Source organism: Aplysia californica, unplaced genomic scaffold, assembly GCF_000002075.1.
Source record: "Aplysia californica isolate F4 #8 unplaced genomic scaffold, AplCal3.0 scaffold00009, whole genome shotgun sequence".
In the NCBI taxonomy this organism is placed as follows: Eukaryota; Metazoa; Mollusca; class Gastropoda; order Aplysiida; family Aplysiidae; genus Aplysia; species Aplysia californica.
This window is the reverse complement of record NW_004797279.1, coordinates 2569125-2596997: the sequence shown is the minus strand read 5'-3', so window position 1 is coordinate 2596997 and position 27873 is coordinate 2569125. Positions and strand designations below refer to the sequence as shown.

At 38.9% G+C, this 27873-nt stretch overlaps 1 protein-coding gene across 2 annotated transcripts; it reads right to left on the bottom strand.

The window, feature by feature from the left end:
- Positions 1-460: 460 nt before the first annotated feature.
- Positions 461-27873, bottom strand: LOC101855457 (lateral signaling target protein 2 homolog). Of its 2 annotated transcripts, XM_005089818.3 has the most exons (13): positions 27602-27872; positions 20570-20710; positions 20079-20216; positions 18905-19054; positions 18444-18496; positions 15233-15322; positions 14032-14121; positions 11548-11649; positions 7152-9266; positions 6331-6488; positions 4120-4311; positions 1586-1689; positions 461-736 (listed from the first exon to the last, which is right to left on the bottom strand). In XM_005089818.3, the coding sequence occupies exons 1-13, from the start codon at positions 27635-27637 to the stop codon at positions 608-610; spliced, it is 3498 nt and encodes a 1165-aa protein (XP_005089875.1). In that variant the 5' UTR covers positions 27638-27872; the 3' UTR covers positions 461-607. The 2 variants fall into 2 exon arrangements, with proteins under 2 accessions (XP_005089875.1, XP_005089877.1); XM_005089820.3 differs by lacking the exon at positions 461-736 and having other exon boundaries at positions 1628-1715; positions 27602-27873.

The following is a 27873-nucleotide window of genomic DNA, read 5'->3' as shown; positions in this document are numbered from 1 at the left end:
CTCTCTCCAATATGGATGAATTGTGAAACACGTCCAGACTGAAAATACATAAGCTATACCCAAGTAAACTTGTATGCTGACAACCTAGTCAATAATGAGCTACAAGATACAAGCTGTTTAAAAATCAAACAAGACACAAACTACTGACAAGAGCAAAATTGGAAATTTCAAAATAAATAAATAAAAGACAACACTCCCCCCTTTCCAGATTTGAAATTTAAATTTAAATTTTAAAAAACAGGTAGGTAACTCCCCTCCCTTAAAAAAAAAAAAGTGTCAAAGAAAAATTCTTCAAATGTGACATAACTTTTGGGGACAATTTACAAATTTCACTTTTAGTAAATGAGCTTCACGCGACTGATTGCAAGACAATTGTATTTACATATACCCACAAACACACTCATACAAACACACACATACAAACACACACAATCAATGCACATACACACACACACACACACACACACACACACACACACACACAAGCAAACACATACGTGCCTAGACACACACAAAACACACAGGCACGCACGGACACTGTGAGAGCACATACAAATGTTAAATGGGTACAGGCGAAATTTTCCACACAAAAACTTGTATCTTCAGGTCATGATGGAGTGCGAGGTGTGAAGTGAGTCACTTGAAACATAAAACATCTGTTGCAAACACGTACTGCCCTGTCTTCCCCAAAGTGAGGCAGTGGGACAAAATTACTTGAGCAGCGACTGCAGTAGATCTGAAATATACAGAAACGAAAGAACAAACAATATCATACTGTATCCATGTTCTTCACTCACTTCGGGAGTGAACTTTACCAAATACTCAGAAACAGTCATCAATTCAAAAAAAATAAAATATAATTGGTTTATGCTGTTTCTTTTAGTAAGAGTTGTACGACACTTGCAACACAATAAGGTCATAGGAGACTTAAGTCTGACAGGGTTAATGATCCATTACAACCTGAGGCCAATTGGCGTTCAACAAATTTGTATTATATAATATGTATCACGACGTGGTGGAATCAGGCACTTGTCAAATTTGGGGCACATGGAGTTACTAGTATCATCTTAAAACCTTGCCCATTTGTCTATCTTTCAAAGAACAAAATACCCAGCCATCTTGAACAGAAGTCCGGACATTTGTGATTAAAGGCACAAAAATTGTAAATTCTCCATTTCCAAGGCCTCTTTAGCTATGGAAGTCACCAAACTTTGGCAGTCCATTTCTCATTAATTTCACCTGTGAAACCAGGTGACCCCCATCTCCTTTAAAATAAATAACCAACTCCTCTCGTGACTTAAAAATACAACGATGCGATAGACTGAGAAATGAACTTTCAAAGTGTCTTCGTTTGGTCAAGACTGCTTCAAGGGCTGAATTTTTATGTACTTTCAAAGTATCCTCAGATCTGAGAAGTGTCGTGCGTTCTGCGATTGAAATGGCATGCATCGCTGCTCTAGGTGCGAATTGAGATTCCTTGCAATGCCACTCAAGGTGCTAAATGGATTTTTTTCCCAAAAAAATCAACAACACTAGGCAAAGCATCTAAACTGGCAAAACAACAACATATTAAATGAGGACTCACCTTTCCACAGTTACGACAGTGATGTCGCCTACGAACAAAAGTGAAGGGCACTTGGCATGACATGCACTCACTGGTCTGTTCATCCGGCAACCACAAAGGAGGATCTAGTTTGAGGAGTTAGAAGAAAGATCTTTTCGTCAAACGACAAAAAAAAACCATACTAAAATTCAGTATATAGCATGCGCATAAAGTACAGGGTGATCAAAAAAAAACCTAAAATTTTTTTTGTTAATATCTTCCTCCACACTGAAGTTTTGCGCTTCAAATTTGTACACAACATTTGGAAGTCAAAAGGAATTCGTCTGATATTCGTTTTAAATAAATCTACAGAATAGTTTTGCTCTACACAGCGCATAAAAAAAACAACCCATTTTCAGCTATGTCCCCGTTTTTGTGGTATGACGCACTAGTTCGCATAAGGCCTACCACTAAAAATCCCAACAATTAAGCCATACTGCATACTACAGTAGTTTAACAGGCCAACAGAACTTTGCAGATAGACTGCTGAGGTCATGGTTAAGATTAGTAAAGAGCAGAGAGCTTTTTGTATTGAACATTTCCTCACCACCAACTCATTTAGTAAGTTTCGCACAAGGTAAGGAAGTAATGTAGTGCCCTTGAGGTTTTCTTTGATGTGAAGGATGGAAATGGTCCATCAGTTAGTACCTGTAGAGAATCAGAACAAAAAATTCCCAGACAAAACGACCACTTTAGGCCAAACACACATTTCGCATCCCTTGAAACATCATCAAGGTGCAGAATTCAGTAGATGAGCCCCAGGAGACGTCTGTCCGTAGACGATGTCTGCAGCAATGATTTTCCTACATCTCAACTGTCCGGATTCTCAAGGCAGATCTTATCTACGACTGTACTATTTTCCTGTTCGCAAAGCTATCAGAGGAAAGCAATGTGTTCAGGATTCCTTGATCGTCTTGAAAAGCGTGAACATTTTATTCCTTAGTGAAGCCCATATTCATCTTTCAGGTTATATCAACTCCCCAAATGCTGTCTATTTGGGCAACCTCCCCCCATCTTCCTATTGTCTCTAGAAATAGTTCCATACTGTAAAGTGTATTTGGAGTACTCATGTTTGAGTGGATCTTTGTGTTCGTCCACCGTTGAACATAACGAACAAAGCGTTAAAAAGTGTAGAGTCCAAAAGAGGACATATAGAGACCACTTGTTCTCTAAATTCCAGAATATAAAAAAATATTTTTTAAACTATGTATGAGAAAAGAAATATTGTTTAAAGGTTACAAGGAAGGAAATATAAAATTTTTTAAGTAACAGGAAAGGAAAAAACAAACCACCCATTTCATGACTTTCCTTACAAGATCGTTTAAAATTGGTGCATTTTGCATTTATAAGTGTTTTTTATAAAATCTATTTCCGTTTTCAAAATAAGCTTCTTTTTGGGAATTCTTTGTCAAACAAATTCCTTTTGAATTAATTATATCTATTCCAAATTACAACATTCTAGTACAAATTTTGTGCGAGATATTTCTTTTTGGATCACCCTGTATATGTGCATACATGAAACAAAAAATTATACAGTGCTCTCATTAAAACAAAACTTTAAAAATGAGTTTGGAGAAACAAAGCACACAGAATACATTTAAGTTGTGATTAACTCTATCTTCGGCAAGCTGCTCCCAGCGGCTCACGATCGGAACCGCTGTGCCGGTGAGCCTCTGGCAACGGCTCGGGAACACACCTTTACGACTACTTCGACAACAAATTACATTTCAGCAATTTCCGAAACAGGTCTCTTTTGCTGGTAGTTCATTCATTAGATGAAGAACTTTTGAAATAGATTCACTTGTTTTGATTTAATGACCCACTTAGTGACGTTTTTGTCATTTTTAGATTCAGTACCATAAAAGGGCCCTGACATAGTGGGTTTACCCTCCTCAGAGACAAAGAGTTAAAGGACTGGCATCAAAGCCTATAAAAAAATACATTGAAATGTCGGAGATTTTGTCCCCTGAATAGGGTACATTTGCAAAACATATAAGAAGTAGACTATACAATACCTGTATAAAATACCAACAGTCAACAATTTTTCAAAATCCAAGATTTAAACTCAGCAGATCTCCAGTGCTCAGCTTCACTCTTTAATGCAAATATTACAGAAATGTACAGCATAAAAGGTAAGAATGTGTCTTAACTTAGTATATGGTCAAAGATGACAAGAACATGTTGAAACATTGCACCCTTTCCCTATAAATGTAACACTAAAGGCAGTTTAAACCAAATAAAATTATGTTGTGATGTCTACATGTACGTTCTTCGCATCACCACCCAATAAAAAATATAAAAATGCCATCAAGTGCAGGGGAAAAAGATGACAAACACAGCAGAGTGATAGTAAAACGGTAGCATCTACAACTGGCACACTTCAACTATCCATTCTCTAGATACAAATCTCAGTCAAAAGTATAAATAACTTTTCATAAAAAAAGGAAAAATAGAGGAGACCAGCCTTGAGAAATCGTAAGGCTTGAGAAATCACAAATCAGAATGCAAAGACCTACCCTGCCGTTGGCCAATGCTACGAGTGCGACGGCTGGCACGAATGGCCCGATAAGCTGCTCCGAGAGGAGTTGCGTCTTCTGTCCTCTCCTCATCCCCTAACTCTGCCTTATATGAGCAGTTCATGTCAAAAACTGCCCGCAGGATGTTCCTTAAGTCTCCAGCATAGTTTGTCTGAAGCTGGTCAGCCACACCTAGAAGTAAAAACATAACATATGCAATAAAAATAATGTATATTTCAGTGTGCCATAACTCTGTTTAAAACAGTGTCTGTACAAACATTGATGGTATAAGATACTAGCAAACTTTAATTATAAAAGCAAACTATAATTATTTCAAATATATAAACACCATTTTTGACATTGATGCAGTGAAAACAAAATAACAGTAGTAATATGAAGATGACCAACGCATCTGCAGAGAATATTTCCCAAGCCAAACCAAAGAAACAATGATAAAGATGACTTGTTGTTTAGGCCAATGAGACCAATTCTGACATATGAGGGTCTGCCAAATTTTAAGCATTTAAAAGACTCATGTCCACCTGCGAATGCAAAGAGCTTGAAGGCTTTTCCCTTGACTCCCACATTTCTAACTCGTGATGCCTCACATTATTTACTGCTCTCCAACAAAGTCTGCCGGAAGTAAAGCTTTCCCATGTCAGAGGGATGACGTAGAAGTCTTTCAGCGATATTTTCAGGGTGGGTTTCATAGCCCTCTTTGGTGCCCAACTTTGTGTTTCCCTGAAGACAGCTCAGAATAGAATGCTGCCTTTGGGATTCTGAAATCAAGGCATTCTTACAACATGACCGTAGAGCAAAGATGAGTTGATAAACACTCTGAGAACGAATTTTACTTTACTTTTCAGATCCAGCAGTCATCTGCAGACCGATATGGCAAAGAATTTACAGAGTATTTATCAGCTGCCTTTTGTCGCTTATAGAGTATTCTAGACATCTCGGGAGCTAGGTAAGTAGGCTCTATGAAGGTCACTAAGTTCGGGGCAGGTAAAAAAGTGGTGTGAGACTGATTTATCCTTGCAGTCACACAGCAAGCAGGCAGGTGGGGTATCCCTATGGATCCTGTTCAGGTAGGAATTCAGTGGTATGTGTTGTGCTTGCAGGCAGACAATAGTCACTTGTTCTCTTCAACTCACTGAATTTTGTGCATCTATTGAGTTGGGAGCTGTCATGTGTGCAAATAATACAGTTCTTCCAGTTTTGCCCATGACCCAAGAACAACAAAATGTAGAAGGCTCCCTATTCAGTTTAGTTTAGTTTTTGTAAGGTTTTACAGCGCTCACAACTGCATTAGGTCATATGAGCGCCAAGGGGTGGATGTCAACAGAGAAGTCCAAACGGGGAATCAGGGTTACTCTGCTCACCTCTCTAGCCTCAACAGCACACAGTCTGCTTCGACTATCAAAGCACCCCGGAAATAGTAGTTCACAAGACAATGACAAACATACAAAAGAAGTACGGTTTTTTTTGTTTTAGTTCTTTAGTAGAGGTTTTACAGCGCTCGCAACTGCATAAGGTCATATGAGCGCCAGAAGATTAGGTGTTACAAGATAGTAACAAACATAAAAATAAAAAAGAAGAAGGGGGGATAAGGAGGATAGATGTTTGATAGGAAAGAAGAAGCAAACCACACAAGAGCACCCGCCAACCACCCACACAAAAGAAAGAGGAAAAATTACGATAGTAAGGATGAGGAAAGAAAAAGCAACAGTTCCCCCTATTCAGAGGCTAAAAAGATTTATGATCACTTCAGTAGAAGATAAGCACTTTATTAGTATTTGCTCGCCCCAAAGTGAAACACTAACAGATTATTACCATGATATCAAATAAACCAACAAAAACAATAACTTAAAGGATGATATAGCAAGTCAATGAAAATGTAACAATCAAGGGCACAGGGCACAGGGCACCGAAGGCAGTGACTTGAGAAAAGGTCTCCCACAAAACAACTCTCTCCAATCATAGATGAATTGTGAAACATGTCCACACTGAACATACAGATTTTTACCATGATATCGAACAAACCAATAAAAACCATAACTTAAAGGATGATAGCAAGTCAATGAAATAGTAACAATATAGATACGCTAGCAAGAATAGAATACACACAAAATGTTTGGCAATAGTGATATTTCATAAGGCACCATGACAAGGCTAAAAAACTTTCAAAGACAAAAATCATATAAAACTTACCAGAGATGCAGACAAAAAGGCGATGGATCATATCATTACTACTGCGAAACTGAGCACGCACTTTGGATTGAGTAGCTTTCTCAGCGGCCTCCATTGCAAGAGCAATTTCTTCCTTATCAGCACTGTCAGAGGTGTAAGAACTTGTGTCACTGCTGGCACTAGAACAATTAGACAAACAAGAGTTTTAATGTTATCGAGTGGAGATAGCACCAGAAGGAAAAAGTTATAAGTTTACACATATCACACAGATGTTAACATCATATATATGCATTCAGTGAAAAAGACACTGACAGGACAATGAACATTTGAACACATGAATAATTTTACACACAACACAAAATAAATTTGCCTAAATGAAATATCCATCGCAACATCTAAAAGTCAACTAAATTAACAAAATCAATTTGCATGCATGCTGCATACACACAAGTTACATCAACAAAATATGCCATATCTGTTTTCGTTTCATGAGGAGACTATTTCAAAATAACGCCAAAGTAACCAATCACTAACATCACCTTCCACAAAAGTACAAATGAAGTCAAAATAGCTGTATTATACAGAAACTGCAATACAATGAAATATAATATCATGAAAATAGCCATGCCAAACAACATGTCAAGAAGACATTAATACTGTTGATAAAAACTGTTGATACTGTAGTCTCTTAAATAATAAACGCGTTCAAGCTTTAAACAAAAAAGACATCTCTGATACGAAATGAAATAAAGAAAATCTCATAAAACTCTAGGCTAAACCACTGAGAACAATCTGTTCACCATTATAGAGACTTAGCAACCAAGGACAACATTGGCACTCACCAATCGTTATCGGGTGAGCGTTTTGCAAGTTTCTCATCCCGCAAAGCCTGTGACTTCTTCTGCTTTGCTTTGCCAACCGACAATCTACTTTTGTGAACCCCCTGTCCACTGTGCTTCTTGTTTTTCACTTTCGATGGTCTTGTTTGAGAAAGTGGGGGCTGACTGCTTACACTGCCAGTACCCACAGATAAGCTGGATTTGTCATTACTACCACCATCTACATCACCCAAAATTTGATCACATGTTTGTGTAGCACTCTGTGAGGAATGAGGCTGTCCTTGCAACTCCTCAGATGTCTCTGTATTTTCTCTCACATCATTTGTCCCACTTGCTGGTTCCTGTGTCAGCAGTGAACATGGTCTAGAAGCAACAGCCCCCTGAACAGACAATGAGTCAGGGCCCTGCTCTTCCTCAGGCACCTGGGACGATGAAGGCACAGGGTTCTCAACTGTGGCAGTTTCAATGGGAATTTCCGACATAGAATGAGACTGTGAGGAAGATGCAGGGGCTACATCTGCAAGTTCTTTTCTCTGAATAAGCAAAGAGTCTGAGACGGTATCACAATGATTGTTCGTATCAGTATTTGAATCGAGACAATAAGCACTTTCAGTCTTTAAAAAGCCTGAATTAGCATCTCCATCGATTGCCTGATCTTTCTCTGCAGAATCACAACTGTTTATACCCACAGAAGGGACACGACCTCCTTCACAATGGTCAACCATTGTAGAATTACTGACATCAGCCACTGAATTATCACACTGAGAAGAAGCTTTGTGGGTCTCAGTACCACATGAATGATGTGTGTTACACATCTCTGCAGTATTATCACTCGTAGATTTTTCAACATTAAGCTGACAATGGTCATTAAGTGCTGGTAAATCCTGACTGTCCACACTCGGGCTATTGCCACATTTAACTTCACCGCTTGTCACATCAACAAATGAGTGGTAGTCATTCGGAGTACTGGGCAGATGAGAGTCCGAAGAGGAAATCGTATTGTGACTGTCAGACTGACTTAGCAGGTCACTGTACAGTCCAGAGTCAATGCTGTCACATTTACTGAGGCCACTGGATAGCCCTGACATAGAACTGTTGCCTTGTGCAATGAAAGACAGAGTGGGGGAGGCTGGCAAAGCAGATGAGCTCTCTGTAGGAGCTGCTGAATTCAGACCAGCAGATGCTTCTTGGTGTGAGCCTCCTTCCTCTGAAGCTGAGGTGGAGGCTAGAGGATCAGCACTACACTGTTGATCTTCCGATTTTGGAGATATTCTGTCCCTAGAAGAACTGTGTGTGTCCACGGATGGGTTCGGCAAAGATTGCCCTGCAGTCACGTCAGCTGGGATACTGCTGTTCTGAGGGTGGCTTGTGATCGGTGGTGCAGCTAAGGCACATTCTGACTCATTATCAACACTTTTAGGCACGGAGCAGTCTACACTTTTGGGCACAGCCTTATCTGACTGAGAAGATGGCAAATCCTTTGTCTGTGGGTCACTACTCACTGTAGACTGCAGATCAACAGTTGCAGAACTGCCTGGAATGGAAACAGAGGATGTGGGGTCGGAGAGCACTTCCAAAGAATTGTAATTTGTATTCACATCATTTACAGCCTCACAGTTCCCAGAACCACCATCAGATGTATGCACATCTTTAGCTTTCTGCACATCGGATACTGGAGCTCCTTTCTGCTCCATTTTCTCTGTAGCCGATTCCTCTCCTGAGAAAGAAGAAGAAGATGTGGAGGCAGTATCCGATCCCTCAGGATCAGGAGCAGTTGACTGTCTCTGTGCACTTGACTGGCTACTCCGATCACTACCTCCCTGGGCAGATGTTTTGTTGTTCAACATGCGAGAAGCTTCAAAGTTCAAGGCTAAAGCCTCCAGGCGCTCAGCTATCTCCAGAGCTGTTAATTCACTACCAACACTGTTGTCGTCACCTTCAGACTCATCCTTTTTCGATGTGTGGGCAGACTTCCGACCATTGTCTTCATGTTCAGCAGCAGCGCTGGCACTAGCTTTCTCCTCTTCCAGGCCGGCAAGGAAGGAAGGCTCAGCTTGGCTGCATAAAGCAGATTCCAAGGAGCGCACCTCTTCTTCCGACAGAATGTTGAGAAGTTCCCTGAAATACAGCAAAATTTCTTTAACAAAGCACGGAACAAATATGAATTTCTTCCACACCTGTGCATATTAAAAAAATGGGATTTCAGTCTGGTTATAAACACCCTCTGAACATGAAGCAGCAGAAAACAAAATGCACTGGTTCAGGTCAATAACATAGCAACTTTCATATTAACTCATTCGCTACGCCGAGCCATGAGCAGCAGCGCATCGAAAGTGTCTTCCATACGCCAAGCCGCCTCCCACGGCTCCAGAACCGACTTATGATTCTAGCTTTGATTTTATTCCATTCCACATATCAATGTTAAAATAAAGGTTATAATATAACATTGACTTCCGGGTCAAACGTTTCCACCGAAAATCGGACGTTTTGATTCAGTTTTGAAACGCGATTTCGAAGTATATGTGACTTTCGTCTTGTCGTGCCGCGATGCCTAAATTATAGCCCAGACACCAGTTTTAGTACTTTTACACAACAAAATATATCATTATTTTGCTCACTAAAGAAATGTAGGACTCTTCTTTAGAATATTGGTACTATTGGACTCAAATTGCAAGTGCTCTGCTATTGAGAAATCAATATGAGTGCTAGATCTAGGTCTAGATCTAAATTGTAAAAATCTATTTTTCTCCCCAAAATCTATTTTTAGGTGCAATTACACAAAAAGTACCACTCAAGATATGTATAGGTTTATTCCAAATGCAAATCTGAATAATTCCATCTGAGATACAAGTGTTTTTTTCTGTTTGTGAATGCATCTTGTCCTTTTTTCAAGATTATGAAAAAAAAAAAAATTTTTTAGAATCGGATGTTATAATCCAAATGCACAAATTTTATGGAATGCATGTAAATAACCAAATTTTTCAAAATTTCCCGAATCAATATTCATTTATGGTTATTTTGATGTATCATTTGACTAGGTGCAAACATATTTTTTGAGTTTCACTAACGATCATTAATTTTTTTATTTTCAAATTTTATCCGCATCAAAGCAAAATTGTGTTGCATAATCACCTCTTACAGGAACGAAAGTTGGAAAATACAGAAATAAACATTACAGAGGTATCTACAAACCATACTGAAAATTTTGGTATTTAATATGTTGACATTTATTGGAATTTGTGGCCCCAAAGACCTGCGAACTGCGCACTAGTCACCATCTCATTTCGCCCTCCCGAAAAAAAATTTGTCCTCAAGCCAAAAATAATACGTAGCGAATGAGTTAAGGATTTAAGCCCACCTTTTGAAAAAATCTCACCTTCCTCCATGACCTAAAAAAAATTTCATGGCATGAAAATTGTTTACAGGCAACTTTTAAGAAAATTCAGTCATAAGATTCCTTCTTTGTCAAAACACAATTCAACATTAAATCTGTTTTAAATCTTCTTGTACTCATTTGCAGTAGAGCTAATGCTCCAGCTTGAAGAAAAAGTCCATTGTGAAAGTTGAACACGAAAACAGAAGCAACATTACATACAGTATCAATCTTGACAAACATTTTGAAACACCTTCATCACTTCTATGACTGAAATCTGCAGTCCAAAGCATGATGTCACAAGAATGTCAATTTAGTGTTAGTAAGAGTGTCACAGCACTTGCAATCCAATTAGGTCATATAAGTGCTGAAGATTAAAGGCGACACAAAGGAGTAACAAATGAAAAAGAAGAAGGAGAAATAAGGACCATAGATGTTTAACATGAAAAAAAGAAACATACCACACCAGAGCACCTGCCAACCACCCACACAAGAACGTCAATGGACAACACAATATAGCACCGACAATTAAACACGATTGCTCGTTTGAAAAATGTGTGTACTAATTTTTAACTCGACAAGCCACATCTCATTGTTAAGAGATTTGGCAGTAAACTCAAATCAAGCATGCCAAAGCAAGGCAATTTAACATCATTAAAAAGTTTTAATTTATATCAAAAGTCCCTTTTGGGCCGATGACATCTAATGAGAGGGAGCCTATCTCAGTTTCAAAGGCATGTAGCTGAACAGAATGAAACGGGAACTCTTTCCGACCAGATGGCATATCTTTCGCTTCCTTTACACTTTAAGCTTTTACATCAATTGTATATACCAATGGCATGCTTCTGATGTCTCAAAAAGAGCAGATACTCAGAAAGCATGGGAAACATATTTGTATATATTAGTAGTACACTGAGTAAAACAGAGACACAGTGCTAAACAGTTGAGTACATTTCACAAAAGTTACATCATTCACATTCAAAAAACTATTTAAAATTATTTTTAACAATTAAAATATGCAGTCACCTAATTTTGATGAGTAAAGTCTGGAATGGTCTGAACATCTCAGAAATGTGCCAAGGATCATTGTCTGGATTTAGTGGCCCATCTTTGAAGATCAGGACCCCACTGTTCAAAAAACAAAGATTTGGATTATTGCACAAGAACAGGCATTTATTTTTTTAAATTTCATTTCTTCAGTCATAAACAAATACTTTAGACAGCCATACATCAATGCTTTTTCCCCTTTCATCTGACAAATGCCAAAACCAATCAACAAAAATTATACAATCTTGTCTGTTTTAGCACCTATGAGTTTCTTAGGCAATCATTCTCCCCTCCCTCAAGTTACCTTTCAGTTGTTAGGGGCTTTTTAAAATCCCTTAGTTATTGCTAAAGAAATGCCAGGATTTAGTCAAGGCATAAATGCTTTTGATACATTAACCAGTTAACCGTTTTGCTTTACTCAAATCAGCCAGAATAAATTTCATGGATTTTCTCGAACAGCCAGAATTAAATCTGCGCTCTCACTGTCATTTAAAATTTATGCAAGTTTTTTTTTGGGGGGGGGGGTTAAGTAGAGGGTTTTACGGCGCTTGCAACAGCATAAGGTCATATGAGCGCCAAGGGGTGGGTGTGAACAGAGAAGCCCTTACAGGGAATCAGACTTACTGTGCTCACCTCTCCAGCTTCAACAGCACAAAGTCTACTTCGACTATCAAGGCACCCCGGAAATAGCGGGTCACAAGAGAGTGATAAACATACAAAAGAAGTAGAGGAAAATGACAATAGTAAGGATTAGGAAAGAAAAAGCAGCAGTTCCCTGTTGCAGATCAGGCACAGTTATGAGCGTGACATGATGAATCAGCCCATTTACAATTCTACTGCGCTTGAACGAGAAATGTCCCCCCTTTGGGATTGGCCTATAGACACTACAGTCAGTGGCACCGTCCCAGGGGGTTATGCAAGTTTGAGTATCGGGAACAATTTTGGATCTATCTTGTTCACCTCGCCAAAAAGTTACCCATAGCCATCATCAGGGAAGCAGATAGTGAGATTGAATGCAGAAAAACACTTGTAGAAGAATTTGATTTGTGATCTTGATTTGTGAAGCAACTTGCATTTTAAATTTACAAAATTGTTGCTGATACAGGGCATGCCAATCAAATTCTCATAAAGAAAGGATATGTCATCAAGTCTATTTTAATCTTATCTAATATCAGAAACATGGAATCGGAGAACTGAACAAAAATGGGTATATAACTAAAGGAGGTAAAAATAATCTATGTCTTCCAGTTACACAATTAGAGAATAACACCATCAACATGTGTGTACCTGTTCACTTCGCTAGTCCCATGACTCGTGATCCATTTTTTCTGTCAACCCATCCATAGGTCAGCAATGTGCACAAACACATATCCACATATTCACAGATTCTTTCTGATTAACAAATACAATTCTCTCTCCCATGTAAACAGAACAACAAAAAGCATATAAAAATATATATATTTGATGTAGATCTATATGAGGAGTGTTTTGAAAAATAGGAACTAAGCACTGACACAGAATAAGAAATACCATTCCTTCATAAAAACTCAAGTGATACATGCAGAACAGGACCAATATACTACCCGTAAAGTATTTTACAAATAATATCCTTGAAAACAAGGAGCATACAAGAAAAACAGATTCAAAAGAATGACATACTAGATTTTATTTTAACCCATTCGTTGCCTCATAATTTTTAGCGCGGATGTCATGAAAGTTGGCAAAATTTGCCGCTCATGTTTGCCTATATGATGATACATGTCTTCTTCTTCTTCTTCTTCTTCTTCTTCTTCTTCTTCTTCTTCTTCTTCTTCTATCCCGTGGTTGGGGCAACCGTTGGGGCAACCGTTGGGGCACCACTGCATCGGAAAACCAGCTCTCGCCATGATACATGTACATCACGCTAATTACCTGGTTCTAATTCTGCTGTACGGAGTTTCATCCACAAGCGCAGCGTAGATTCGTATTCGGAAATAAAAGACGCAAATATCGGGACCAAATTTGCTGGAATTACTTTACTACTAGGCTTGCAAGCAATCGATAAACACAGATCTAGGCTTGCGTCAGCCGTCTGCTCTTGTAAAACGTAAACATCGAAATGATTTTAAAAATTCAAATAAATTCACTTTTTACTTAGATTTGCAGGTTATTCGAAATTATGAGTAAGATGGGAGGAAATGGGAAATAAGAAAAGTGAGAAATGTGACAATCGAGGACCCAGTGTCTGAAATATGTTATGAGTGCACTAGATCTAGATCTAGACCGTCCATAAACACTGTGACATTAGGCTGTAGTCCTGAGAAACGAGCTCAGCTGAAAATTAAAGCTGAAAATTAAAGCTGACAGAAGGAACGCATACCCCTGGCAACGAAAGGGTTAAACAGCAAAATCCTGATACCCTCATTTCTACTTTTTTCTACCATTACAAGAAACAAGAAAATATCTTAAAGATATTTTTCTTACCTGACAATAGCAAGTCGAGGTATGGTGAACATTAATGCTGGATCATATTCATCTATTGTGTCTTGAGTGAGCAAGCCCAAGCGAAGAGCTCTGTATAAAATGACAAACAGAAAGGGTATATATAATTATAGGACTAAATAACAAGAAACAAGAATACAGAAAAGTACAGATTTCATTAAAAGACTTCATAAGGTTATAAACTACAATATGTGACTAGTGAACATTAAAGCAATGTTCAGATACAGTTGAACCTGCCTTGGGGGCCACTTTCCATTTCCCCCCTTGCAGTTTTTCTATCTATAATTTAACTGTGTAAAACGGCCACCTGTCCAATGCAGCCGCGACCACCTTATTTTCAAGACGATCAACCGAAATTACTTGCCTAGGACAGCCACCCAATTCTCACATTGCCCAACACTTTGTCATAAATTATGTTTCAGCACGTGACCCTGTGGACTAGCCGTCACCTTTCGTTATTGTTCGTTCCTCCAATGAATGAATCAGTCATGCAGCATGACCAATCGGTAACAATACATTTTCAGCTGCTGGCAAAGGAAGCGTATGATCCCTTATAACTTATAAGCCCGCCCACAACTCATACACAAATCATAAGAGGGGTGACTGGTCACTGTTTCCCCAAAGACGCAACAATGGATGTCAACATGAATTTGCAACACAATGGTCGCTCGTTCTCTGAGTGGTGGCGACCCATTTGTTTATTTGTCTTGGCACTCGGTCTTCCGGGTCTGAAACTTTTTGTTTTGATTCACCCTTGCTCACGGTTTTCCTCATTTGATACATTTTGGAGAATTTAATACTTATTACCACAGTCACGAGACTTCGTCTCTCTCTGTAAAACAAAAGTGTTTCACGCATTCAGATGAATCCAGCTGTTGATGACGGCATCAATGTAGAAATGTAACCCATGTGCGGAGCCTGAAACCAACTCTAGTTGGGAAATCAGAAGGGAATGTTTGAAGAAACAACAATCCCCTTCCCCTTAACCCTCTCCCCCACCTGCCCCCGCTTAACGGCAGTCATAAGCCTATAACCACCCCTGGTTGGGACCTCAAAAGGGAATGGTTCACTTTCTTCATTTTCATCAGCCCTGCCTAAGACAGCCACCTGTCTTAGACGCCCACTTTTCTCCTTGACAAACGGTGGCCGTCTTACACGGGTTCGACTGCATAAATGTTTATACCTTTGTACAGTTTCTGAGAAAAGAACTGTGATCTCTTGAATCATGTCATACTCATGAGCTGTTTTGACAGGAACCATCGCACTCACATAGCTGTGAAAACAAAAAGTCAGTATAACATCACATTCTAAATAGTTATTTATGTTAATTATGATTAATACAACTTCAAAATCACACATTTTCCCCCAATTTCAAAAGTTATCCGAAAAAAACATGTAAACAACAAGAAAGTTTAACATGAACAATATACATTTCAGTACAACGATCTCATAAATGGCAAGTTAAAAGTGAAAACCACATGAAATAAGTCTTTAAGTTCTAATAAAAACAAACCACCAACAGCAAAAACAACTGACACAGAAATAAAAACACCATTAACAGCACCAATATCATTTTACACATCAACGCAGTCAGGATTTAAAATACTTTAAAAAGTGAAAATAGCGCCAAAAAACTTCAGAACGAAGCATACAAGATATATGCATAGCGCTGCTACAAATGGCAGCAATTTCACTTATAGGGTATTAAAAAGTTCTAAAAATTGGCAAATAAGCTGAGTTGGACAACATGGTATCTATTTTTATCTATCAGAAAGCTTTCAGTCCAAGTATCCATTTCTTTTCCAAGGAACAGGGTTCATTTTTTACACGCGCCCCGAGCCAATAGGCGCATTGGGTCAGAAAATGACCCATTGATTGCACATGCAGTGGGTCAATGGCCGCATTGTTCACACAGGCGCCCCACATGTCTTCTTTTTTGCTGTAAAATGTCAGATCTCTGCATGTAGTACATTTTACATACAAACTTAAAATTACCATCCATCCATTCATAAAACACTAGAGCAGGAAACTAGCATGCGAGAGGCGCATGATCGCTTGGCGAAATGTGATCGGCTGCCTATAATTAAATAGGTCACCGATGACTTCATTGCAGGTTTTCCTGATGGAGTCTACCGCTTTACTGGGTTTTAGAAGGGGTGATCGGTTGCAGCAAAAACGATGTCACGCAATTCAACAAATTTCATGCAAAAATTAGTCTTTAAGATCCAAAGAGATACAGACATCGAAAAAGTGATAGCAGAACTAGATTCTGCACTAAAAATCACAGGAAGATGCCAAATTTCATTCATATACTCCAATTCATTACTGACCTATGAACAGTAAAACAGTTTTTCCTCAAAATACGTCAAGACATGTCTCACTTTTTTGGTGATATTTTCCTCTCTGAAAGTCCCCCAAAATTTTGCCAACAAAAAATCACAATAACTTTTTTGTTTATCAATGGATTTAAAAAATTTTAAAACCAGAGTTCTCAGAATTCATTTTATTTTCATTTAAGCCCGTTTGTAAGTAATTCGGATAAAAATTTAGTATTTCACTGTCATTTCTAGTCAAAGGGAGGGCAGGGATGGGAATTTCAAGCATCACAAGCAGACATTGCTGGTAAGTCATTAATCCACTATTTCTCTGTAAAATTCTTACATGACATGTACCTTAACTGATACAAAAACAACTGATTGACCTGCATGTGAGCCTCAACCAGATTGTCTGAAAATTTTGCCCCCCCCCCCCCCCCCGAAAGAGCTTTTGTAGGTGTCATAAAGGGAAGGACTTCCGAGTAACGAGCGACCACCTCAACAAACACAATATAAAGAAGAGACCTAACCCTAACCTACCCTACTCCAAAAAAGAACCTGCAACGGTCCTTATGTAAAAGACCAGCACAAGTCCAAAATGAAAAGAAAAAAAAACCCAACCCCCCCTCCCAAAACAGAAGCATAACATGGCCTACTACTTTGCTATAATAGGGTTTGATACAATAACACAATAGAATTGGAATATGAATCGTCCATTTAGATCTAGATCTAGATCTAGTAATCTAAATAAATCTAGAATCTAGACTCTAGATCTAGAAGAACAAGTGAATAGGAATAGGAGGCCTAGTACCAAAGATAGTAAATAACAAGATGGGCCACTCAGCCAAAAAAGTGTCCGCAGGAAGTATGCTCTTTGCTTCAGATGGCGCTGCAGTCTGTTTTGAAGCTCTCTTTCGTTTTTCCAGAAGAAGAATAGGAATAGCACCTCCTTGCGTGCGCAGATCGAATGCTGTTCATCAGCAGTTCGGGTTCGTTCAGTACGGAGTTTTAGTTTTTTAAAATTTTAATGACCTCTCGCCTTTCATTCTAAAGTCAAATTAAACGAAGAAAACAATCACCCTTTCCTCCGGAAGAGGTTTTTTGTCAGCGTAACCATTTTAAAAAAGCGTTCTTCCGAAATTCATTCAAAAACTTGCTAGTTTCACTTTGATTTTTTAAAACTCAAGTAGGATAACTCTATTCGCTAAAGGTGCGCTTTTACGAAGAGGGCGCCACCGAATTTTGAGGAAACTTTTTTAATTGGCTCAAAGAGAGAAGTGGCCCCTCTTGTTATGTAGACTCTTTGCTTGTACTTGAACGAGAAATCCGCATCCGATTCTGAACACTCGAACAGAGGGACTCAGCTGATGAGTCAAAGATTCTAAATAAATAGTTCACGCACCTGATGAAATGTGTTTTACCAACATCAATATTACAGCACAACCTATAATAGGGTTTGACACAATAGAATTGGAATATGAATCCTCCATTGAGTTGATTGAGGTCTATAATGATCTATAACTCGGACTCAATCTAAGAATGAATCCACATGAACAGTCAAAAAACGAAATTCAAAATGGCCGCTCTAGCACGAAACTGAAAATAGATAATTTAGGTCGTTTTCCTTTTTCGTATTTCTACTCAGGTTCTGACAATTATGTCGGAAACGCCGACGTCGGCACGAAAACGAAAGTGCCGACAAAGCTGACGGGAGAGAAAGGGGGCGCTGGCAGTCGGCCAGGCCTCGCACTTCACACATTGACTTATACAGTGTACAGGTGGGCCTAGCGATAGCATCGGCTGGCTCGCGTGTCGTGCCGCAATTGTCGGATTTCAGACGATTGTCGGCAAACATGCAGGTCTAAACTGAGAACAACTCTCCATGCATGTTGCCGACAAACTTGACCCATCACTCACAAGACTGACCCATTGATTTTGGCCTGAGTGGGTCAATTGACCCATAGTCATTCATAGCAAAAATGAACCCTGAATGAAATTAACTTCTCAACTTCAGCATGACTAAGAACCTGTAAAACCATCAACGTCATCCATGGCCAAAAAAAAGAAATCCTCACTTACCTGAGCTCAAATTCAGCAAACAATTTGTCAAAGATAATCAGAGACTCCTTGATCTGAAATATCAAAATTAAAACAGTAAAATCACAGGTTTGAGGAACAATAAAAGGAATACAAACCACAAAAATTCAGTTCCATTCAGTATTACTTCTTTGCAAAGAAAACAAATTATTCACTAATACCCCCCCCCCCACCCCTCCCACCCCCAAAAAAACAACCAGATGACAAAAAAAGCAGTAAATTGAAAATGAAGGACAGAAGAAGCTAATAAGTTAATAAGTTAAGTTTAGGTTTTGAAGAAAACAAGCAATCAGCTTGTCCATAATATAAAGCAGAGAGAAACTTTTGTACCAGAATTGGAGAATCAAAGCCCCATCTTTATTCTCCAGAAATGCTGACTTTCATTTTCATCGTAACCTTTTCATAAGTCCTAGGTAGACTCAAAAAGAAATTATGAAACATACCAAAAGAGTATAGTCATGAACACTCCGAAGGCACTGTTCTCTGAGAATGTTTCGTAAGCTGTCAAGATTTTTCGTGAGAGCCCGGGCCAAAGGTCGCATAGCAGCACTTTCTGTTTCTCTGTTCATAATGCTAGAACCAGCTGCCAAGCACTGAAAAACACAAAGTATCAAAAGCACGGAAGGATATATATTTCAATAAAAGAAGAAATTAAACTGTGATACGACTGTTCATAAAAAGTATAATCTCTGCTCCTGCTTAAAGTTGAAGCTAGCAGACGGACGGGTTCGTTACTCGCGGACTCACAGCGAGCGGGTAATGGACGGCAATGCGAGCGCACTGCGAACCTCAAGACAGTTAGTTTTTTCGAACCAGTCCACAATTTTATTCTCTCAGTGAGTGGACGAACTCTAGCTAGCAGACAAGAGCGAGCGGACTGCGAACCTCAAGTCAGTTCCTTTCTTGGGTCCACTCGACGGGAGATTAAGCCCATCGTCTATTGTTTGTTAATAAGGCCTAATGTTTCAAGCCACTAGCCGTGCCACAGGGATTGAGAGAGGCTGGTGACGTAACACTTATGTGTGTAACGGGTAAGTAGTAACCTTTCACCTCGTGTGTCGGTTACACTGTGTATGTTGTCATTTCTCGCAAGTGAAGTTTAAAGAATTCCCAAAGGGCTTTTTAGGGGTGGGGGGGGGGGGGGGGTAGAGAAAATTCTGCCATGAACGCCTAGCTACAATGTGGGGCAGGACGGTGATTTTTTTGGGGGGGATGGGGGGGGGAGGGTAAGAAGTATGCAAAGGAAGGAGTCGCTCCCCATCCGACCGTCCGCTCGAATGCACTGAGTCTCTCATCCGTCCGCCAGCTCCCTCGCTAAACGCTTAATCCAGTCACTCTACAAGCTCAGTCTTTAACACTTGTCCTGGGCTTTGTGTTGACACAACAGTCATAAAGAAAAGAGCATATATACTTGTTCGCTGCAAGACTACGATAGATGTTCAATAGAAAAGAAGAAACAAACCACACCAGAGCACCTGCCAACAACCCACGCACTTGGTGATGTAATGTAATGAAAGCGAAACAAGAGATGAGCAGTCAGCACAACAGGCTGCAAAAGCACAAATTCACAGAAACAATGCAGACTGTTACATATAAAAGATATTCCAAGATGCTTACCTCCGCCCCAAACCAAAGCTGCCCGGCAAGGTTCTCCTGGATAATGTCATCTGGAAATTTGACCCGAAAATCTCGAGGGGCTCGTAAGTCTTTCACAGTCTCCTCCATCATCTGGAACACTATAGACAAAACTCGTGCCTGGGGAAAAAGACAAAACATACAACTCTCTAAACAAATATGCCCACAAAAACTGTAAAAACCCAAGAAATCTACGACTTTGATTCATCACTATTTAAGGTGCGACATAGTTTCAAGCATTCAAGAACAATAATAATATACTTTATAAAAAACAAGAAAAAAATTCTACCTCCTGGACTATTAAAAAGCAAGCACAAATAAAGACTGCTCCATTTCAAAAAATTTCTTTGCAGTGGTATTTAGAAAGCAAACATTTGAAAATAATTTTTCCAAGCCAAAAATTGTTCAAATAAACACTTGGCAACTGTAAAAAAAAAAATACATTTCTGACAAGAAAACAATTCAAATTCAACCTGGCAGGTACGAAGTTGATTCACAAGTGTTGTGCATCTTTCTGGATCTTTGCGAGCCTCAAAACTGTCAAGCTCTGCAGCTATAGAATTCAGTTCTTCATCAGCGAAATAGAACTGAGCCAACAAAGACTGGTCTGCCCTCTGCAGAAAAGAAAGCATGAAAGAAAAAAAATTAACCCATACATATTTTTCACATTGTTGAAAAGGTGACGTATCCCTTGAAAAGTCATATATGAGCCATTGAGCACATGTCCAAATATATTCTTTATGTTCTTCAAATCAAGTTCTTTCTATATTTGTTCTTTTTTTTCGTAAGTTTTACGGTACTTGCAACAAAATAAGATCATATAAGTGCCGAAGATTAGAGGTGTTGCAAGGGAGTAAAAAAAAAAAAAAAAAGGAGGAGAGATTTTTAAGGACGACAGACATTTCATAGGAAAGAAGGAGCAAACCACACCAGAGCACCCTCCAACCACTTATAAATGCTCTCTCTGGTCCTTAAGTTACTACTAGCATAGACAACAAAGAAAACATTTTTTTAAGTTTTAAGAGCCTGGAACTGTTCATTTAGGCCTAATATTACAAGATCTAATATAATAAAACCAACACTGGGTTCTAGGGTGGGGTCTTGGAAACTTGCCTTAGACATCTGGACTACAATCAGCCTCAAGAATGAAAGCCTCTCTAAAAGGTGTGTATCACGTTAAAAATTAACAAGGTTCCCTCGCCCTCGCTTCCAATTGTAGAAGCCATAAAACTTGTACTGGTCTTGAACAAAGTCACGAAGTATACAGACCCGGTAGGGGAAATCTTTTGCGTGATTTCAGATAGTTTCATAAAAATCTTACTGGTCTTGAACAAAGTCACGAAGAATACAGATCCGGTAGGGGAAATCTTTTGAGATTTCGCATAGTTTCAGTGCCCTCTTGGCTCAGGGTAACTAAGGTTATTTTTAGATCTAGATTATCTATGACCTACGTCTAGATCTAGACAGACAGACATAAATCATAGATCTAGTTTCGAGGCCTAGATCTAAATGAAGATAGCGGATGTCTTCGATGAACGATTGTTTTTTCTCCATTTTGGAGTTGGAAGAATCAATAAAAGACAATTTGAAGAAAAGAACAATGTCATAAGTTCAATCGAGCAGTCACCCTCTCTACTTCTCTGTCTCTCTAGGCTCCCCTCTTTTTCTACCTGCCTCTCTCTCTCTATCTCTCATTCTCTCTCTCTGTCTTCAGTGTATCGCTCGCCTTCTCTTTCTCTTTGTTTGTCTCTGTCTCTCCCCACCCCCAACCTACTTTCCCACTCTATCTTTCTCTCGTTCCATCCTGTCAACTGGGGCATGTGATGCAAGCACTTCCCCCTATTCTTTACCCCCTTCCCTCTCTCTCTCTCTCTCACACGCGCGCGCGCGCGCACAAACGCGCGCACGCACACACACACACACACACACACACACACACACACACACATACACACACACACACACTCTATCGGGTCAGGGCATTGAAACTTTCAGAAATCACAAAAAATTTCCCCTTCCAGGTCTGTATAGGCTACTTCGTGACTTTGATCGTGGTTACCAGGTCTGTATACGTTGAAGCACGTTTTCTCTTCCCTGCTATGTTTTACCATTGAATCCCATGCATAATATTGATGTCAACTGAAGGCCAAATTGGAAATGAATTTTCCATGACATGAATAAATACATTTAAAAAATCATTTTTTTAAAGTTTGTGTGTTCTCACGTTTTTAAACTAAAAAGCTCATTTTCTCAAAATTATATTTTTTATACACCCTACCTCGCAAAATGTGCAATTTCTCAAAAAGTTCTTGAGATATCTAAAAAAAATTTAAAGACCCCTGTGTTCAGCATTGAATTTCCTATAAGGTACAACCATTAACTCAAAATGGTCAAAATCCAACTTTTGGCTTTTGGTACCTTTCTAAAACTTTCTTGGAACTCTTTGGAAATTGCCTTCCCGTTCCACTGGCAGCCATTTGGAAACTGAATAGGCCTACTGATAATTTGACATGCATACGTGAAGATAGTGTGGGTTTTTTAAATTATTATTTTTGCCAGGGGGCCTCCCTCAAAGCCTCGTTATCAGGGGGGGCAAGCCCCCCTGAAACCCCCCACTGTTATGGCTAAATCTAGGGCGCCTTAGTAAACATCGTGGGTCCACCAAAGTTCAATCTGGCCAAAATAAATTTTTAATACACAAAAAAAGCAGAAAAATATTACTGTAATGTGGTAGAGTTCACTTAGCCTACATGGACACTTTGTCTTTAGCAATCACTTGTTTCTTATGTAAACAAACGGGAAGGCAATTTCCAAAAAGCCCCACTTTCTTTAGGCACACAAGTATATTTTGTCAGTGTCAGTTATCACCTAGAGGCAAAATCAGAGGCGCTTTTCTGTAGTTCTTACCCCACAATCGTTACCCGTACGCCAAAGTCACATGATGCGAATGCGCGATTGAAACAGTTTTATTGACGGGTCTTGATGACGGACCCAACTAACTAGTATTTGGACAAATTAGCTTGTTTTGAAAAGTAACAGCAGAACTACAATTAATATTGATCATTTTGTATATATGTCGCGATTAAAACATTTATCAGGCCATCATCAGAGAATTCTGAGTGGAAACAAAAGCAAAAGTAGATCTTAAGAAAGTCCCAAGTCAGAATGCCAAATCGATACTACTTCCATTAGGTATAGTGGAAATAACATGTACGAGCAAAGATCCAACACAACTTGGGGCGAGTTAACTACATGTACTAGATTCTAGATCTAAATCCGGAATTGATTTTTCCGCAAATAGTGCTCTGGGTTCCTGCTGACAAAAAGTTACGAGTGCTTCCCGCGATAGAGAAGAAGGCAGACTGAGTTTTTTTTTTAATCCAGCGCAACAGAAGGCACCAAAAAATCGGGATACACGCGATCGAAATCTGAAAAATCAGGATGCTTTAGATTTGAGGCGAAAGAAACAAATCGGGATGAGTAGCCAGGTCTGTTGGGGTAATCTCACGGCAGGGGTAAACTCAAGGCACGACACCGGCAAATGCAAACAACCAGGATGTGGGCGGCGCTTCTCTGCTGAAGCAAGCCTGTGTTGCCGGAAACTGCGTACTGCTGATAAGTAGGTTGACTACTTCTGGCAAAAGGTGACTGTCCTGCCGTGTATGTGCATGGGTGTGTTGTCAATTGTCAAATCATTGACTCGGCTTCAGGCGATGGAAAATGGGGGAAATGATGCTTGCCACCTAAATCTCTATGTTTTAAGCCTGCGGCTATGCGTACGGCCCTCCTCCCATACGGACCTTAGATTTAGATAGAAGTATGCTCACGGCCTTGATATTCACTCGGCTGGACTGCGTCACTTTATTTATCAATCGATATCTTGGCCAAGACAAAAATCGTGTATAACAAGATAGTTCACCCCTCTATAATTGAGCCAATTAAAAAAAAGTGTTCTGAATATTCGGTGGCGCCTTCTTCGAAAAAGTGCGGACTTTGCAATCAGATACCCTACTTGTGTGAAAATATAATAACTGTGCTATTCCTATTCTTCTTCTGGTGAAAAGAAAGAGCTTCAAAACAAAGACTGCGGCGTCATCTGAACCAATGTGCGGACTTCAGTGGTCACCTTTCTGGCTGAGTGAACTATTTTGCTAATGTACAATCTTTGGCCAAGAGAAGCTCTACGAGGTCAAGGTAATTTGCAAAGTCATTGGTCACTATTTAAAACATTGACCTGTAATATACTATGTCATTTTCCATAAGGAATGCTGAAATTTTCCATTGAAAAAAGGTCATCGTCAATGCTCTTGGCCTTTATAGCTGCGCGCTTCCCAATGGAAGTAGGTCATCCCTATAATGGCCTGCGCACTTCCCGGGTAACCTGGCTTGTAATTACGCCCTTTATTAAGCAGGGTTGGGTTGATTTAAATCAGTTGATTTTTTAAATTTAAATCAACATGATTTTTTAAATAAAAATCAGTGATTTAAATCACTTTTTTTTTCTTTTTTTTTTTAAATTCAGTTTTTACATATTTCAACATTCAGAATTCCCTTCCTTGGTTTCATAAAACAGATATAAGGTTAAGTAGACAAATATAATCATGTTTAAAAGTCTGCTTTCCCACCTTTCACTGTAAAATAATACAGTATTCAATTTACTTTTTTTTCGATAATTGAAATCAGAGCTGGGTTGATTTAAATCAGTTGATTTTTTATATATTTCAATCAACTTGATTTTTTTTTTTTTAATCAGTGATTTAAATAAATTAAATCACTTTTTAACAAATGTATTCAGTTTTTACATATTTGAACATTCAGAATTCCTTTCCTTGGTTTTATTAAACATATAAGGTTTAGTAGACTAATATAATCATGCTTAAAAGTCTGCTTTCCCCCCTGTCACTGTAAAATAATACAGTATTCAATTGACTTTTTTTCATAATTGAAATCAGGGTTGGGTTGATTTAAATCAGGTCGATTTAAATCAGTTGATTTTTTAAAAATTTTAATCAACTTGATTTTAAAAATAAAACTCAGTGATTTAAATCACTTTAAAAAAATGTATTTTGTTTTTACATCTTTAAATATTCAGAATTCCTTACCTTGGTTTTATAAAACAGTATATATAAGGTTAAGTTAATAAAATCATGCTTAAAAGTTGCTTTCCCCCCTGTCACTGTAAAATAATACAGCATTCAATTTACTTTTTTTTTTCATTATTGAAATTAACATTTTCTTTTTCTTTTTAGACAAACACAAGCGCGCGCACGCACACACACACAACTGTAATAAAATGCAAGTTTATCTATGCATAATTACCCCCCCCCCCCCCCTTCCTTTTAGGCTGACATTTTCTTCATTTTTTGTCTGTAGCCATAATTCACTGATACATATATATACTATTATATATATAGCAGATTAAGGCTTTCTTTTGCGGTTGCTTAAGTTAATCATTAGTTAGAATAAAGACAATGCATTTTGCACTAAAAGAACATACTTTTAGCAACCAAAAATCCCAAACTGTGTCGACATTTTAAAAAAAAATATTTTAAAATTTTAAAAATCTGATTTAAATTTTAAAAATCATGATTTAAATTTTAAAAAGATTTTTTTTATTTTTATGAAAAAAATCAAAAAAATCACCAACCCTGTTATTAAGGGCCCTGAGCACTTCCACTCCAGGGTTTAAGTTTGTCTACTTGTGTCTGGTTTGATATTTTATGAAGTTATGTGTTGCCTACAAAGACTAGCTTATTAGGTGAAGTGGAGGGCCGTAAACATAGCCTCGATGCTATGCGTACGGGAGGGCCGTATGCATAGCCACTTTGATGTTTTAAAGCGTATAGGCACTATATGCAAACCCCCGAAACGAAACTTTAAAGAGTAACGCCCACGCACCACCAAAACTTAAAGGAGGTAATTTGCAGGTTTTTATTTAATGAGTATATACACGCACATTTGTGCATAACGGGGAGCCCTACTTAGGTGTCTTAGGCATGTTTCGCTTCGGTCCCTTACCTTAACCCTTGGCCTCTAATCCTAACCCTGACTCTTAACCTAACCCTAACCTTAGATTCTAGGGAGTGTATACAGACCCGGTAACTGGGAACAAAGTCACAAAGTATACAGACCCGGTAGGGGAACTCTTTTGTGATTTCGGAAAGTTTCAGCGCCCTCTGGGCTCAGGGTCACAGAATTCTGTGCTCAGGGTAGACCTAGATTCTAGGTTCCTCTAGATCTATGGCCTCGGTCTAGATCTAGACAGACAGACATAATTCATTGATCTAGTTTCGAGGCTAGCCTAGATCTAGATCTAGAATCTACATCTAGATCTAGATTAGATCTAGATATCTAGATCTAGATCTAAATGAAGATTGCAGATGTCTTTTCGATGAACGATCGTTTTTCCTTCGTTTTGGAGTTGGAGGAATCACAATTTGAAGAAAAGAACAATGTCATAATTTCTCTCGAGCAGTCATCCTCTCTCTCTCTCTCTCTCTCTCTCTCTCTCTCTCTCTCTCTCTCTCTCTCTCTCTCTGTGTATCGCTCGCATTCTTTTTCTTTGTTTGTCTCTGTCTTTCTTTCTCCCCACTTATTTCCCACTCTATCTTTCTCTCGTTACCTCCTGCCAACTGGTGCATGTCATACATTTTGCTAGCACTTCCCCCTGCTCTCTCTCTCTCTCTCTCTCTCTCTCTCACACACACACACACACACACACACACACGCGCGCACACACACACACACACAAATACACACCCACACTTGAAACTTTCTGAAATCACAAAAGAGTTCCCTTACGCCTTACCGGGTCTGTATACTTCGTGACTTTTTTCCCGGTTACCGGGCCTGTATACACTTCGTAGATTCTATCCCTAACCCTGACCCTAACCCTTGATCTAGTTTTTAGATTAGATCTGAAAAACGCACATTGGACCGGAATTAAACGCGAAAATCTTAACAATCGCCGTGGAAGTACCTCTGGACTAAGTTCAAAAGGCTGTTCAAATAAATAGTGTCTCAGTTCAGTAGATCTAGATTCTAATGCTTTAGAATTTAGAGTCTAGAGTCTATTTAGATTCTAGATCTAAATCTAGATCTAGATCTAGATTTAGATTTAGATCTAGATAGAATCTAAGTCAAGTCAAGAAGAGCCTTTGTTTACTTGTGCCTTTGCCTTAGAAAGACGCCTTAGAGCCTTAGTATTGTCTTAGATTTGGACCTCTAGAGTCTAGAGTAGAGCTCTACTCAGCTGTAACTGTTGCTATTCAGACTCGGAGTGTACAAAATGATCCAAATAGAATCTCTAGATCTAGATCTAGATCTAGGCTATCTAGATCTAGATCTAGATCTAGGAATCTAGATATCTAGATCTAGATCTATATCTAGAAACTAGAACTTTTAGGTGTCTTGACAAGCGTCGATTTTACTTCCGACACAATTTCTAGACTTCTCAATAATAAGAGAAGAAAAACAGAGAAGAGTAAACAGACGGTGCTACCTACCTTTGGCCTGTACAACCACCTCCTTAGTGAATTCATGTTCGGTCACTGGACATCAAAAATACGTTATGTAGCACAAAATCATCCTTTAGTGAAAATCTAATAAAATGACTTTGCGTGAAACATCCTTTTGCAAATCTCTTTCTTCCTCGTCTGCGACTGTCACCAATTGTTCCGGAACAGGAAACAGGCCAATTGGAAAAACAACACAGGTTTCACGAAGTCCCAGATTTATTGGTGTTAACAGTAGGCCTAAATGTACAACAAAAATCGAC

Coding starts and splice junctions, on each gene's coding strand:
- LOC101855457 (XM_005089818.3), bottom strand. CDS start 27,637: ATGAATTCACTAAGGAGGTGGTTGTACAGGCCAAAG. Junction 6,489..7,151: donor CGCTCACCCGATAACGATTG/GTGAGTGCCAAT, acceptor TAATTGTTCTAG/TGCCAGCAGTGACACAAGTT. Junction 4,312..6,330: donor CCTTTTTGTCTGCATCTCTG/GTAAGTTTTATA, acceptor TTTTACTTCTAG/GTGTGGCTGACCAGCTTCAG.